At 39.8% G+C, this 16,987-nt stretch overlaps 1 protein-coding gene and 1 long non-coding RNA gene across 3 annotated transcripts in view; both read left to right on the top strand.

The window, feature by feature from the left end:
* kif26ab (kinesin family member 26Ab) overlaps positions 1–4,060 on the top strand; it is a 66,703-nt gene extending 62,643 nt beyond the window's left edge. For both annotated transcript variants that reach the window (XM_056393549.1, XM_056393550.1), the window contains 4 exons: positions 347–540; positions 1,477–1,500; positions 1,707–1,857; positions 1,961–4,060. In XM_056393549.1, coding sequence (XP_056249524.1) covers positions 347–540; positions 1,477–1,500; positions 1,707–1,857; positions 1,961–2,142 — 551 coding nt within the window. In that variant the 3' untranslated portion in view covers positions 2,143–4,060. The remainder of the gene's footprint in view (positions 1–346; positions 541–1,476; positions 1,501–1,706; positions 1,858–1,960) is intronic.
* Positions 4,061–4,726: 666 nt separating this feature from the next.
* The window catches only part of LOC130179674 (uncharacterized), a 69,216-nt gene continuing 56,955 nt past the window's right edge, over positions 4,727–16,987 (top strand). Inside the window, exon 1 of the long non-coding RNA XR_008829310.1 lies at positions 4,727–4,939. This is a non-coding gene — a long non-coding RNA (uncharacterized LOC130179674). The remainder of the gene's footprint in view (positions 4,940–16,987) is intronic.

Here is a 16,987-nt window from a genome sequence, read left to right as displayed (position 1 = left end):
CATTATTCACACACATATGGAAAAATGATAATGAATGTTTGAAAAAACGTGACTTCAAACTGTGCGATGATCAGCTAAGATGAATTGAGCATGAGCGGCAGTGACCTGGTTCAGGTTTTTGTAGCCTGGTATATTTAACCATTTGAATTCATGTGTGTCAAACCACGGACTATATAGTAACTCATGAAACCCTTATGAATATGCGATCACCACAACTCGGCTGGCCGAGTAAAGCCTTGCATCACTTCACATCTCAGAGTGAGACTCATACATATTTACTCACAGAGCCTAGCAAATACTACTACTGTACGTCATCACTGTAACCGGTACCTGTCGGGCTTTGTAGGCTTCCAGAGAAGACGTCTGATCCCGGCACCCCTGCCAGACACCTCTTCCCTGGGGAAGAAGGTGAGCACGGCAGGTCAGTGGGTGGACTTGCCTCCTATGTCTGGACCGCTGAAGGAGCCCTTTGAGATCAAGGTGTATGAGATCGATGATGTGGAACGGCTCCAGAGGCGACGTCAGGAGGAAACCACAGAGGTGAGCGGAGGGTCACTCCTGACTTGTTCTACATGGCGGTTCATCTCGCTGAACTTGTTTCAGATAACGCAATGTCTGGGTCAAGGTCTTGTCAATCCCACTTGCTAATAATATTTTGCATGTGTGACAGTGATGCCGTACATGCTCAAGATGTGCCACATTGACTTATGTTGTGGGAATGTCTTAGCTCACTTCTTCCCAGTTTCTTTTTAAAGAACAAGACAGGAATAATATGTCTCAGACGTCTGACCTTCAGTCAGCTCAGTGGCAAATCCTGGAGTTTAAATGTCTGTGCCCAGATTCCCAGAGCTTGGTATTTTGGCAGCTCTCCTCAGGAATGTCAACAGTTCAGGAGGCAATTACTGACGAGGGCTAATTGGTTTGGATATGAGTGATGACTCATCTTACTGCTGACGATAGTGGTGGTGATGTAGGGGTGGAAAAAGAATGAAAAAGAAGATGGTATGAAAAGACTGGTCAGAGAATTTGTGATGTATGCTGCGGCGCCCAACACCGTCCCAAATCAGCTCACTGCTAGCACTCATCAGTGGCTCCCTGATCGCTTTTTATAGCTGGCTCCTCTCCTGTGGATCATTAACTGCTCCCACAAGTTCAGCGCAGACAGACAGGGATTTGTGAAGAGAAGATATTAAATCAGCTAGATGGTACTTTGATTTACTTTCAATTAAGAAAAAATGATCTTTAATTTCTCTCTCCCAACCATCACTGTCTGATTGACAAGTAATGAATTACGACTTTCCCTCACTGTTTCAAAATTACCATTGGAATCTTTTGCATGTGCATCAATAGGTTTGCGTCTACAGTGTGTGCATATTTACATACTGTTCACCTACTGAGACTGTATGCTGTCCATATGATAATCTGTCTTGTTCAACATGCCAACGTTTTATCTGTTTTCTCCCATCTTGTCTTCAGCAACCATTCCAGGATGTTGACAAGGTGAGCTCATTTTTCATAGTGACTGAGGTTTAATTCTAAGTGCCTATTACATGACCACAGTGACGATCAGGCTAATAAAACATGACCTATAATTGATATGCAAGAACTTTTTCAACACTATATTTTTCAGTTGACTTTCAGTTACTTCAGTCAGCTGAGCTGTTGATTCCACAAAGCGTCATTAATATTCTTTCCTTGTCTCTCAGGGCCTGCTGTATTTTAACAGTAAGCTGAAACTGCTGGAGAGAAGGCAACAGCAAGTGAGGGAACTGAGAGCAAAGCATGAGGTGTTGATGGAGGAGCTGGAAGACACCAAGACCCGGTTGATGATGGACCCCAGCAAGTGGACAGGAGAGTGTAAGTAACTACTTAAATGTTGTAAATGAAAAGCTGTAAACATAAGATCCTATATATTTGGAGACAAACCATTTAACCAAACATTAATTTTCCTTTACGACAGTTGAGGTGGACCAGAATTTGGATAAAGAGTCTCCGGAGTACCTAGAGGCCTTGGCACAGGCCACAGAGGAGCTGGAGTTCTGTGTCAACCTATGCAAGTCCCGTGTCATGATGGTTACCTGCTTTGACATCAGCATGCCGACACCTGGCACTCAGGAGGGACTGCGTGAAGTTGAAGTCTGAGGACGAAAGAAAGTTGAAGTGGAGAAATGAGGAAGTGAGAAGAAGAAGGATGAAGAAATGTAGCAGCCAGTTTATAGTTATCACTGGAATGAAGAACAACCAGAGACAGAGATGAGATGAAAGTGGATCTTTGCATGAAAACAGAGGAAATCTTTACCACCTAACTACAGTGCCTCGTTGTCCAGGACAAGGTTTTAATGACAGAGAAATGAAACGTGAGCACAAATGTTGTTGCCTGAATGGCAAGACAGTGGCCATCATTTACTCAAGAGTCAACAACACCTGGAAGTGCCTTTTTTATTGTTTTGTTTTAAGTCATTATTTTTCATATGGTGCAGGTATCTTAAGCATACCCAAGCAAACCCTGAACATATTGCTTTTATGAAAAATATTTTATATTGCATTGTATAGTGTATTTATATGATTATGTGGTGTGTACAAATATCCTTTTAAGGGAAAAAATAAAGACGAAAAAAGAAAAAGCAATAAGCTAATGTTATTGCGCTCCCAGACTTTGCCTTTTCTCTTGTTTCAAACCTCAGTCAGCATTTTATCCATGTTCATTCAGCCTCTTGCGCCTTATGTTAACTCTCTGGTTCTTTAGTTTTCTAGATTTTCAAACTGGACTGTGTTATCTCATCAAGGACTGCATTTGCTGTTGTCACTCATCGCCTGCCAGCTGGCCTGCGAAAGCTTGCAGGACTGAGTGAACGTTTTCTCCCTCCAGTTGCCTTGATCAAAATGGGTCTCAGTGGATGCACTAAGGTAGAGCAGCAGTTATGTTGGGGGACGAAAGGCTTATTCAAGCTGTGCTTGCCCATGTTTATCTCACTGAAAATGAGAGATTAAGCCAAAACATATCAATCAAAGGGCCACTGTGATGCATGGTGAGCGATTATTCTTGATTCAGCCATTCTCTCTGGTGCCTCAGTATGTGCTCATGCAACCCTGAGAGACTTAACCTTCCCCACACTAGCCTATGAGGATAGCATGATGAATGGTTACACTGATAGCAGTGCTCATCAGTGAGCCTAATTTCTCTGTAAATGGGCTTGGACTGGGAGCTATCTAAACACTGTAAGACAAAGGGGCTCAGATGAGATAGCACAAGTCTACTGGCCTCTTATCCAGTACTTTTTTATGCGCTGCCAAGCCTTGGCTCTATGCATTCCAATACATTTACTGCAACTACTGTAAGAACCTCAACACTGACTTAAGGGCAACAACACTGTTCGGCCTTTTATGTCCCCTACTCTTTTTTTTCCTTTTTTTTTTAAATAAGCAAGTCAACAAAGTTGATCCAGTGTCTCAAATAAAGACTACAGAATTGTTAGTTTCCTGTGAAATGATGCAGTGAATAAGAGCAAACGATTGTGACATTGTTTAGCAAATTCAATCATGATAACAGCTCTTTGTAGCTGCCAGAATGTGCTTGTTATGAATCAAATGGCTGATACAGAGAGAACAAAGATGATCGGTGAAAATGATTGTTACAAAAAACAAACTGGCTTTGTTGTATTTTGGTGTGTTTGATTTCTATATCTATGACGAATATGACTTTGTTTTCTTTCTTTTACAAAGATGTACTCTCTCAGGCCCTCTCTGAAGATGCTGCATGAGATTTTTTAATCATTTTTAAGAATGATTTCTACTCCATTTTTACCATTCTAATTTTTTACAATAACTTCAGTTTTCACTAATGTGGGGTTAGGCTCATAAATTAAATAACTATTACCAAACCAAGACCTTTTTCCAAGAAATTATTATATGTAAGGTCATATTTCATATCAAAACCCATATTTTCGAATATCTTTGTTTTTGTATAGGACTTTCAAACCCTATGTATAAATGTATGATACGGCAGCTTGTGTTTTACTTTTACAGTACCTGTGAATAAAATGGTTCTTCTTACTGATGATTCAGCGTTTTTTCCTTATTGTCATATTCATAATCCTGTTTGTTTGCACACCATAGCAAAGAAGAAAGGGCTGACTATAGTTATAGTTTACAACAGCAGGATCACATGACTGTGCCAACATGAAACTTTCATACTACTACAGTTGAATATAGGTGTTTCTGTAGGTCTGTAATTTTCTCGAGAAATACAGTAACATTTTTGTCCATTAATCACTCTAAACCACAGCTGTAAGCCACTTCCCTCACAATCATATGCCCATTTTACTAAGCATCAGACACACTGGAATAAGAGCTATAACTTACCATTACATATCTTATATCTTTTTAGTGTAAAATGTTTAAACTCACAAGAATCACATAAGTTTAACAGAAAACATACAGTATAGGTGTATTGTAGACAATCAAAAAGTCTAGCAAATGTATTTAGTTAAATAAAAAAGAATAATGCAGAAATGTTTCGGGTTCTACGGTGATTTTTGCTGACTGTTAGAAAATAAGTTTGAACTCTAAATGAACAAGACCCAGTGTTTTCCCTTAAAAAGTCCCACCACAGGTGTTTTCACTTAGCCTGATTAGACCTCTTCTCATGACTGAATGGGTGTGTCCTTGTGTTGAACCGATCCACCTGGACCACCTGAGAACCGGTGTGGACAATTTGGATCTAGTTTCTTATCAGAAAATAAAACCAGAAAAATACTTTTCACAATGTGCCCTCACGTTGTTTCGGAACAGAAATGTTGCAGTTGAAGTTTATGTCATTCACTCCTGTGAGCACTACAACAATGTTACATTCACCACTATTATACCGGGAATGGCGACGGAAACCTCGAGGAAGGATATAGCAAAACAAAATGTATCTGCACGGCTGATACCACAGGGGGTAAGTGAGAAATGTAATTTATTTTGTTGAAATGACAAGACATACACCGTTTTATTTTTATTGGAACATTGAGTTTAGATCCAACCCTGCAATTTAGCTAGCATAGCTCAATCCAGTTTTAACACGAGCAGAGGCCTAATCAGCCACAATAACTGAAATCACCTGTGTGCTTAGGGGATACTAAAACCGTTCACTTTAAAGTAGTCAGTGGAAGACAGTTTCACTATTATTTCATAACTGCTTGATGCTACTGCCACATAATTGTATTTCTTGATGAAAAGATAGCTTGTGTAGAAATCAAGTGACTATCTAGACTGCAGTGATTACCAGGCACCAAATACTGCTATTGCAGATTTTCCTTGAAGATGACCAAAAAAAACCAACTAAATTTTCTTTAACAATCTCCACATCCTTTTGAGTTTTCAATTAAAGCTAAATTAGTCTTGAAATTGAAATATCTGTCACTATCACCTTTGCAGTTTACTCATGTTTTTGTCATGTGCCTCTTTAGTGAACATACACTTGTTTCTGCTAACCTGAATCAGCAGTAGCAAAATTGTTAAAATGTTGAGTTTGACATATATTACAGGAAATGAGAGAGAAATGGTGAAGGTGCGGTTCCTGAGTAATTAACTACTCTCTGCATCTCAAGGGCCCTCTGGTCAGTGTGATACATGAAATCCTGTTGAGTATTATACTGTGTGTGTTTGGATGTGTTCAGCTAGAAACTGAAACCTGCTGTGCAATAACATCGTTCCTCCTCCCTGTTAATTCTGTTTTGATCAAAAGCATAAGAGGTTAATTTGGCTGACTGGTAAGTCCAGCTGGTCACTGTGTTTCAAATGAAATTCTTTGGGTGATTTTTGTTTTCTGGCTGAGTGGTTTTTGGCACTGTGTGTCCTTTTTGACGGACAGAGTCCACTGTACAGGGGAGTCAAATGTATTGCTATACATGTTAATATATACAATAAATAGGTCTATTATATTGCAGGTAATTAGATATATAGGTCCAATTAAATAGGATACCATGTATGTTCTATCCATTTGTAACTAGTATTTAGTTAATCTTCAGCCTGTAGTGATTTGGCAGACAGTTAAAGCCTTTTGACAAATCACTCAAGAGCTTGTCTCCTGACAGCTCAGGCTGTACCTTGTTGCTCTTAGGAAGTCGGTGTGTGGAGTGGAAACAGCTGGCCAGAGCTGCTGCAGATGTCTGATGGCTGCTGAGCAGTCAGTCCCATGTATCCCAGCCGACTTGGCCTCAGGGCTCTCATCATTAGCAGGGAGTTGGGTGTTGTATGTGAATAGCAATGAGTTCACTGAAAAGTCAGGAGTCTGCCCCTCCCCTCCTTCACTCCAACTCAGTACTGACCCTTTGCTGGAATTCTCCTCACTCCTCTCAGGGAGAGAGGTCCTATCCAAAACCAATCCCAGTCCAGCCCAAGTCTCAGACCATTTGATATCTTCCCTTTTCTTCATGTCTTGACTTTGTTTCCATTATCGTGTCTTTGTATTCCAGTGTCAGTACTGTTCAAAGTGTGTTCTCCTGTCAAACTGAATCAGAGCATCTTTAAGTTCCCTTTTTTCCTACATTGTTGTATTAGACACTTTAAAAGCCTCTTTAATACTGGTCCAAATCTCTCAAAGAAGATTGCATATGTTTTTTCATTTCTTTGGTAGTTTGTCACTTTAGATGACCTTGTGTCCTCCTATTAGACTGAATGTCAACTATGTTCAAAGGAAAGGAAAGCAGGCTTTCTGAACCCTCTCTCTGCCCCTGTTAGGCAGCCTGCATCTGCCTGGGGCATTGTTAGTGGTAGCAGTTGCTCAGTTTTGGATTTACGGCTCTACAGCCCCACAGATTGGCCTGTCTAAACCAAGCTTGCTCTTTGAAGAAGACCTATAAACCTTACCAAATGCTGCCACTTATTCTAAGTAATTAAAACAAGCTGGCATGGAGAAAAGTCCTTAAATTATCAGAGGCTAGGCAAGATGTAAGCTTCACACACAGTCTCTGGTCCTGCTTCAGGGGGGTCGTAACTATTGACATCTCTATCCCCAAAACAGATTGCATGTGTAGGGAGTTTTGCACCAAGACAGAAACCTTTTTAAGAGCTATAGTCCTGGAGGCTTTCCCCGCATACGTACTGTAAATTCTTTCAGGATGGGTGGCCATACAAGTCCAACAACATGCCACTGAGCTGAGATAATGCTACAGGCAGTAAATCAAACCAAAGCAATCCATAATGTGAGAGAATTAATTAGCCTTTTAGAGACAACTTGAAATGATATATCGCTGAAGATTTAACCTTGTTTACTGTGTGTAATTTAGCAAAGCATCAGGGGTGAGAGGCTTGGGAACTAGCAAGCATTACCATTATAAGTTGTAATGATGTAGATGATATAGAGCTAATAATTTAGCATATTGGTACAAAATGTAATGTGAATAATCTCCCTTGTATTACCATTACTGATCTTCCTGAGTCCTCATTCAGCTTATATGATTTGGACAGTAATGAGGAGCAGGATATGGGTCATGAGTTCAAACAGCCTGTTGTGTGTTGACCTGCGAGTTGGCAAGGTAATGAGTATCCAGGAGATGAAGATGCGCACACACCCACACAGTCTCTGATGCTGTCTGACAATGAGCTGGCAGTGTCGTCCACTTAATTATGCAGTCTGAAAATGGTGGGAGAGGAATAAGTCACAGCAGTGGTGGATGTTTCTTATTTTTGCAACGGTTGTTGTCATTTTCTCTATCACTTCACAGTGCCTGACCAGAATTGACTATATAGTATAGTATATAGTATATGATTCAGAATGCTAGTTATTCATGCAGCAGTCACCGGATCATTGTGTTTGGTCAGTACATGATGCACTGACCTTGTCAAAGAATGATGAGAACTACTTTCTCCACCACATGCACTGACCTTGTTTTATCTGTGGTCTTCTAGTCCCATGTTCCAGATTGCTTGTAGATAACCACTGATTTACATAAAGGCTTTGTTTAGATACTGTTTAAAATGCTTTTAGAATACTGATGTGAGGAGTTAATGCACAATGAATATTCATGATTTAAAAAAAAAAAGGTTCTACAATTGAGCAGAAAAAATACGATGTAAAGTCCTTGATTATATCAATTGTTAGGTAGGTTGCAGCATACCATAGTCAGGTTAATGATTTAGTGTTCTGTGCAGATCTTTGGCTTTTTTTTTTTTTTTTTTTTTTTTTTTTTTTTTAAAAAGGGTTTCAGCTCTTTTAGAGATCTGCAAATTGCACTCAGGAGATCACTGGCCATAAAAGAATTCATTATTCCCATAGTAGAAGCTAAATAATTTAATTCCAGAAAAAGTGCTCACTCAGATATTGCTGTTAATTGCACAGTGAAGCTGGACAGCCAGCCATTCCATCAGGTTGTGCTCTCATAACAGATGGGCATGCGTGATGAAAAAGACCTTTTTAATTAGTCTGTCTGAAGACGTTTCTTCATAACCGACAGCCCCCTCCACGTTTAAGTTTCAGTGGCCACCAGACAGGCTCTTAGCTGGCTCCCAGCAGCAACCATCTGGTGGACAGCAGAACCCAGGCTACAGGGTGGCTCCCCACTCCACTGAGCCGACACATAGCCCAAGGGCACAGGCAAAAGCCTTGTGTTGACGTGTCTTTACTCTTTTTAATCTGGTACCTTTGTGCTCAGAGGTCAAACTAACAAACTATACACCAAGACATGTAATCTTGCGGAGGTAGGTCAGACAGCATGTGATGGTTTAGTATTGTGAAGGCTTAATGGAAATAACTGTATTTACATGTTAGATATGTAGCATATCTTACTCGTTGCAATCATTCATTTTTAAATGAAAACTTGTCTGCAAGGAGAAGATTTATAATTTAATACTTTTATCAACCCGTAAGTAATATCCCCTCTTCAGACATCTTATTAATGATTCTTCAGTGACACTTTATTCGTCAAACCGTATACTTTGTGTAATCGACAGACCGAATATAGTTTCTGAAAGATTACAACCCGGGGATTACATTTTGAAATGCTGTGTGAGAGCTACTTGCATCAGAAGGTGATTTTCAAGGTTCTTTTTTCTGCCAGGATGATTTTGTGTTCAGTTCACAATGATTGGCAAGTTATTTATCTTCCAACCTGTCTCTTTTTGGTCAGTAAATCAGCATGTTTGAATTGTAAGAGCATTGTGCACTCCATCTTTTCATGGTTGAACTGTAACTCATAAAATGCTAAGGCTAATGTGGTTTCAGGTATCTCTGTTATATGTGACTGATAAGATGAAATGAATTTCCTCTTCCTTGTTGGAGAGCAGAATTGTGTTTCTTTTTTTTTTTTTTTCCCCAGAAGAATCATTTGTGTATCTTGTTGAAGAGGATGTTTGATTTTTCAGAGCTTTGATTGCTTTCTCAGAAACCTTCTTATAAATTAGATCAAGCGGTCTGCCTCTGTGAAAACTCACTTTCTTTCTGCGCACAAACCAACCTTCAAGTGCGAGAAATCCTGCTTAAGTAGTATCTTAAGAAAATACTCTTTTGATTTGTTTTCTTACTCTGGAATTGGCAACACCAATAGAATGTGTGTATAACAAATGGCAGATAAGTAGTGCAGCTGTAAGTGTAATTGTAGCTATATGATAATGTGAAATAGTTTAATTAGATGGAAATTGCAACTTTAAAGAGACTTGATCCATCATCTTCACCCTTAAAGGATACAGAATGTACTGCAGAGCTTGTAGCACACTAAGTCACATACTTGCATATGTAAATGGGGCAATCTGCAATTTTATTGAGGACTGTATTGGTCTAATCTTTTCTTTCAAAAGTAAGAAATGCAAGAACTTGCAATGTACTGAGCATTTACTAGTATTGCTGGAATACATTTTTATATATTCTGCACACTCCTTTTGTTTAGCATTTACTATAGTTTACCTCATTTTGTATTTCATTCGGTTTGCATGTTTACCATGGCCAAGAAAAATATAATCAATCTGTCACGGTCCAACCTCTGGGTTAATCCACCAATGAGACAAAGCCTTGTTCTATCCAGCATGCTTTCGTCTGCCCCGCACTCACACCTTTTTATAATGTGTGCTGTTTTCATTTACACATGTAGATGACGATGATTATAATTGTGAGATTTCTTTTTTTCTTCCTAACACATTTCCATTGCAACAGTGAGGGGTCCCTTCATTGTCAACACTGAGATACAGTGTATTGTCTCATCAGACACTTTGAGATGCACCACAGTGGTGACAGCCCAAACGCTGTCTTTGTATTCCCTCTCTGTCTCCCAGATTAGAGCTTGATTTGTGCAGGTTGCTGACAGGAGGCTGTCAGTAGTTGTGATGTCTGAAGTGGAATATGCACAAGTGAAGAGGTTAATTACACAACATTTAAGACCCTTCTTTGCCTCACCATTCATACTGTAGCCAATCACGTCCAAGACACTCGCTAATCAAACGTGGGCTGGCAGCTATGTGCTGTGGCAACAGTTGCCGTGATGGCGGCTTGTCTGGCAGGGAGCACACGTCCTACTGTTTGTCTATTTGAGTTGGTTGGCAGGCTGGTGCAATCCCCCCTCTTTTGCTGCTATTCATTCATAGCCAAAAGAAGGTGGAGAATAAATGTGTTCTGAATTACAGAAGGACTGGATCATTCTGTCTTGTCTGGTTTGGGCTTCATTAAAGCTGGCAATCATTTAAAAATAGAAGCTATTTTTCGACTATTTAGATAAACAATACAGCAGAATACTTAGAGTATTTAGGTTATGTTGCTGTGCTTTCCAAACGCTCTATATGAAATGAATAAAATTCAAAAAATATGTTGTATACATGTAGTTTATACTTAAATCATTCAGTTCTGATTCTACAGTCATCTTGCTGACCAATGGATGTTGTTTGTGAGTTTGCTACTTCATTAGACAAAGTAGAAACAGATGAAGAACACAGTTTGAGGGACAAACTTTGAAGTGGACCACAGCCACGGTGAGATATGGCATTCTCGACTGGCCCCCCTCGTGTGCTAAAGCTGACACTTCAACACAAAGATCCTCGTCCAAATCTCAGAACGTATGGCTGCCACCAGTCGCTGCGTGTCAATAATGTCGTCACTCTGCTGCCTGAACTCACAACTCAAGCTTTCATCTCGTTCACTTTAAAGTATGACCTCTTTGACCTGTCAGAGACATACACATCCATGCTTGTCACCCCCTCACTGTAGGACCTCTCACCACTGTGGTAATGAGCAGGACTGCTGAAACCCAGTATGGACGTTGAGATGGGAGTGACGGAGATTATGAGCAAACTAGTAGCAGGCTGTTCAGTTGCAGAAGTCTATCTCAATGGCTTGGTTGGTTATTCCTCTGAAGTAGTATACTGAAATCTTGTTCGGTAGTGATGAATAATATTCTTTTTCTGATATTTCTTTGGGGAGCAGCATATGGAAGATGATGCATCCAGATTCCTAAAGATATTAAAATGTATTATTTAAATCAGACTTGTAATCAGTCTCCTTTTTTATGATTGGTGTCATTATGTTTGGTTAGTTCCTATAGTGAGAAGTGCAAGTTTTTTGTACTGTGGTACTAGAAAGTAATTTGACCTTCTTCCTTGTTGTTACAGTAATGAAACTGGATAGAAACCCTTCAGAGGATAGAACAAAACATAATGTCCTTGACAACGCTCAGCCTCCTTTTTTTCCAAATGAAGCAACAAGGCATTGTTCAAAGTAGCAGCAGTGAGATTATTTCTGGTGCCAATTTCCCCAAGGTAATGTTCATTGTGTTTTAGTATATGTTGTTCCATAGCAACCGAGATGAAATGGTTTTATTGATTTGCTCAGGAGGAAATTAGGCCTCACCCTGAAGTATCCACACATTCCACTCTGCACTGCCTCCACTGCGCTCTGAACAACCTTCAACAGATATTTCTTCCTCCTCTTTAATTACCACTGGTTACCTGAATGGCATGGCACACACAGAGCCGCCCTCGTAATTAGCTGTCAGCTGTTTTAAGGCACAGCTCATTGATTAGGTCATGATTGCTAATAGGACGTGAAATCTTGCTGCCTTCTCTATTGATATAGACGACAATGAATGGAGGTTTTAAATCTGCACCAGACCTCAGAGTTAAGTACTTGAATAGGCAAATGCGTAATAAGTGTTTTACAGTCGCACTGGAATTATGAACATTTTTAGTGCACATCTCTTTTCATCAGCTTGTCTGAATTATAACCACTGAGTGTATACTGTAATGAATAAAGTCAGTGATTCCAGCAAAGTAATTCATTTCTGTAAATTAAAAAACAATCTGTGAGCTGGGGGAGATTTGAGATATTTGCTTATAATGCTGCTTTTTAAATATTGAATTGTACACTAAAGCCATTTTGGCCGCTCTGTTGCCATGACATGCAGTTGGGTGCTGTCCTCCCATTTGGCTGGGAGAAAGCTTTCAGGCCTGATATTGTGTCTTCCTCTCCAAAAGCTGCTACTCTAACTAAAAACTGCAGTGTTGCATCTTTCAGTCTGGCTTTGCATTTTTGAGGGATGTGTTGTGACTGGATTAAGAGGATGGTTGTAAGGTATTATTACCCAATCTCCTTACAGCAGCATACATTTATGTGTCATGGCCTGTCTGTAATTCCATATATTTCTATCTAATCATTTTCCGAAAAAATAAATGGTTTAAAAGGAACAGAATTTAAACATTTCACACAGATCTATCTCCATGTATTTTTCTTCCTGCTGCAAGAACACACTGAAGCGCACAGTAAACAAGATCCTCATGTGACAAGGACAGCTCTCAGATGCTTCTGGTAATAAGTGTGGGGGGAAAATGCTAATTAACTGCTTACTATCTGCCAGAGTCCATCTAAATGATATTTAAAATGGTGAAACTGTGGTGTTGCTTTGTTTTTTTCCCCCCTGATTTTTTCCCCATTTTTGATTATTGAAAATAACTGGGATTTTTTTTCTTATAAAAAGGGAGGCCATATTGTCAACTGTTGTAGACTGAAAGCTGTTGGCCTATGCAAGTTGCCACTATGTGAGGTTACGGTTGGCAGTTGCACATTGAATATCCAGATCGCAGCATGTAGTTTCTTTGTTCATTTGTAATTATTGATCTTCTCTTTGGGAATGTGACTAGTCTGGATGAACAGGTGGCCCCATGCCTACAGGCACGTGAACTCAAGGCCTCAGCAGTTCCACCATCCAGACTTTGTGCTCTGGAGACTTTGGCGGACGTGCAGCAGTCCCTCCTCCTCCTTCCATCTCCACAGCTCCCCAAACACAGTTGTTCATGAATATGTATAACAGGCAAGGCTCCCTGGCATCATTAACGTGCCACAAGCCCGTATAAATCACATCACCATAAAACGTCCAAATGCTCTGATAAAGAAGGTAACACGATAACAACCCGCAGAAGTCAAGACAAACATTTCTCAGGAAGAAAAACAAACTGTGGATTGTTGGTTAGTTGCTTGTTCTGCACTTTGATGGGATCCTATATTACCCTGGAGTTGTGTTAACACCCTCAGACATCTCATGTGACAAGGCTGGATGCAGTTAAACGCAGACACAGTTTATCTTGGCTGAGATGTTGACAGGCATTCATGCACAGCTGCAATAGACTTGAACCCTTAGAAAGACTCAGCACGGGGAAGAAAAAGCTCTGGCATATTTTTGCTTTGAAAAATGAGTGCACATATTACTCTTAGTATGCACTTGTTAAACTTCTGTACTACATGGTTTGTAGGGTTTGCCTAAAGACGTTTGAGCATGATGGCCAGTGTTGCAGAAATGATACATAACTAAAATGTAAGCAGTGGATGCATGTTGTTCCAGGCTATAAGAATAGTTTCTAAATTTAATTTCCAACTGGAATAGTTTTGGAACAGTGACCTGAACATTTGTGTATACTGTTTTTACCCCTTAGTTTGTTTGTTTTTTTTTTTAATATTTTTTTTTTATGAAAACACCTATCTTTACCTCTCTCTCTGTGGGAAGAATGGTAGGGTAAAAGCAAGATGCATTTAAACGGCACAGTCAGCAGCTGGACTCTGCAATGAGGGCATTTTGACAATCTGTTGGCAGCCAGCCTCATCCTCTCTTGCTCTTTCTGACACAGCTGTCCACAGCCATGAAAGGCATAAAATGTTTGGTGCCAATTGTTCCCTGTTAAAAGACCTTCTAACAATCTGTAGTGTTCTTGAGAGGGAACCTTTTTATAATTCACGTGAACATGCCATGTGTATCGTTTGGCCGCATTCAGACCAACAATAGCACTGCAACAAAAACACAGGCTTCTTGTCTTTCAAGAAGATCACTGCTCAGATGAAGCTGTGTTCCTGCCTCTCCATCAAAAAACAGAGGGTTGTCCATCCAAGATTTGCCCCCGGCTCAGCTTTAGTTTCACTGCAGTGGAACCTTATTCAACCTCGGTGGAGAGAATACCTTGTTGCATGTAGTGTAACTTGTCTGTGTTAATTGTAGCATTGTGTACAGATTGTAAAAGCCTTTGAGGCCTTTGTGATTTATGGGTTTGGGCTAAGTAAAGTCTAAGTGGGAAACTCTGGTCTTGACACACCCCTTAGATTAATATGGCAGTGTACCCCTAGTTCACAAATTTAAAGTATATCCACATGCACACTGAGCATCCATCCATGCATGGATTAATTTATTTTTTTTCTTTACTTTGAAGATTGGATTATGGCTGGCATGGTGGTGCAGCAAGAAGGTTCTGGGTGGAACTTTGGACTGTGGGTTACCTCCCACTGTCCAAAGACATGTAGGTCAGGTTAATTTGTGAATTACCTGTAGGTGTGAATGTGAGTGTGACTGGTTGTTTGTGTCTATATGTCAGCCATGTGATAGACTGGCGACCTGTCCAAGGTGTACCCCACCTCTTGCCATATGTCATCTGTCGGTAATCTTGGGCAAGGTTATTGTTGTATTACACATCTGGCAAAACTTGGAGTGAGTCATATTATTTTGTACTTTTGCACACTATTTGTAAAATTCACAAAATGAATAGATGTCTGGAAGCATTATGGAATTGGAAGACCTTCTCATCCGTTTTTTATTTTATTTCTTATGGACATGTAACTATAGAGGGACTAATTCCCTGCACCACAAGAGAGAATGCAGAGGCATTCCTGTTATTTTTATTTTTTCTGTGACAATGCAGCCTCTGAAAACAAACAGAGCCACATATCCAAAAAGGAGGCATTTTTGAGTTAGACTTTTTTCCGTCTTTGAAATCCACACATGAATATGGAGTAGCAGGGCCTTGATGAGGCAGGCAGGCAGGCATCTCCTCTCTTTGCAGAGTAACTTCAGACGAAGTTCCTTGCGGGGGGTCTGGAGTGGATTCTGGGGGGCACCACTATGCCAGCCTTCCTCACAAACCTGGTACTTTTGTCTTTTGAGAGAAGCCATGCAAAATTCATTGTTTTCACCCTGCAAAGGCAGAGGATGGATTCCTTTTTGAAGTGCATATACAAGGAGAGGAATGCTTGTATTTCCTTTCTTTCTCTTACTCTGTAATAGCAATGCAAGGTACTGAAGATAATTAAGTTACACTGTACTAATTTCTCCTTCCTAATCAATTGAAGACTTATAGAGTAAGGTTGTATATGAGCATTGAACATGTGGCTGCAACACTTTGATCCTTTGAGATAAGTCGCAAGTGGGAGCTGTTTCCTCAGCTACCCTTTGCCTTTTTTTAGTTTTAGAAGTAACAATTGTGAATCAAACTGAAACATAACTTCAGACTTGAACAGCGACAGATGAGGGACAGAACCACAAGTATCCCTCAAACATCAGAGGTGCATAAAAGAAGCGACTGAGCAGAATTCCACTTCTATTGTCAGATGTTCTATTGTAACCCATGTAAAATGAGTAATGATGCTGTAATGTAAAATTCAGTATACTGTCAAATAACTTCAAACTGGAATTCAAAACCTTGTTACATATTGTAATATATTATTGAGTGTGTGATAAGTGCGTTCTAAAGAAAAAAGGATTAAGTTAAAAAAGAAAAAATTGTTAGCTGCACCACTGTCATGATACAAGGATGAAAAGCTCATTATTTGCTATTGTAAAGCAACTGTAAAACCATGGTGATTTATGTTTTATTTTGATGCAGTAATTCTTTTGTCACTTTAGTTTCATGTCTGATCAGGCTCTGATTTCCTCTGGGACTTTGCACAACAACAAATCATCCATTTAGAGCCATGGAAATCTGGGTGAATTTGCTGAAAACGATAGCCTGTAACTCAATCAAGACAACTTTAGAGCAATGCTCACCCACTTCACACGGAATTAGATTAACAGTAGCCGAATGCTGATATCAACCAAGTGATGTAATTACAACTACAGGTTGGGTACTAAAGCAATTATCAGGCTGAGTGAATATTCCCAAATCAGATTAGGATGGTGAACTTCAACCTCTCTGGATTGAATAAGACATAATTTGTCTATAAAGAGTCATGGCTACACCGCCATTGCCTTTGACTTGTCTTTCATAGTAATATAAATATTCAAACATCTTCCATTGACATCCATTTAAACTTTAAATACTTCAGAACTACTGTCAGAACTTTGCCTCACAGGCTCAATAAATTCTCTTCAATCACTCATGACTTCCCTTCACCTATTCAGATGTATATCTGATCCACGTTTTCCACCATAACTTCATGGCACACACTTTATTGGAAATATGAATGGATCCTAAACTGAAACAGATTCAGGAGAAAAAACATAGTTATCATAGTAATCAAATGCAATATTTTGAAATAAAGTATCGAATTTTTCAGAAGTGAGCTATTTCTTAGAAGAGGTGAGTCTTGTTTTGGAGCTAAATGCTGGTGGCCCCTTGGTCACAGGTCATTATTATTGCCCTAGGTCAAGATTATGGAAAAGCTAATGCTAAGATATTAAGCAGGATGGAGATGTGGGTAGAGGAAGGTTGAGCACGGATTGACTCCTTAATGTAATTACACCCACTCAGGGGAGAGGAGGAGACAGAAGTGGGT

This window comes from Seriola aureovittata, chromosome 13 (genome assembly GCF_021018895.1).
Source record: "Seriola aureovittata isolate HTS-2021-v1 ecotype China chromosome 13, ASM2101889v1, whole genome shotgun sequence".
NCBI lineage: Eukaryota > Metazoa > Chordata > Actinopteri > Carangiformes > Carangidae > Seriola > Seriola aureovittata.
This window is presented reverse-complemented; position numbering and strand designations above follow the sequence as displayed.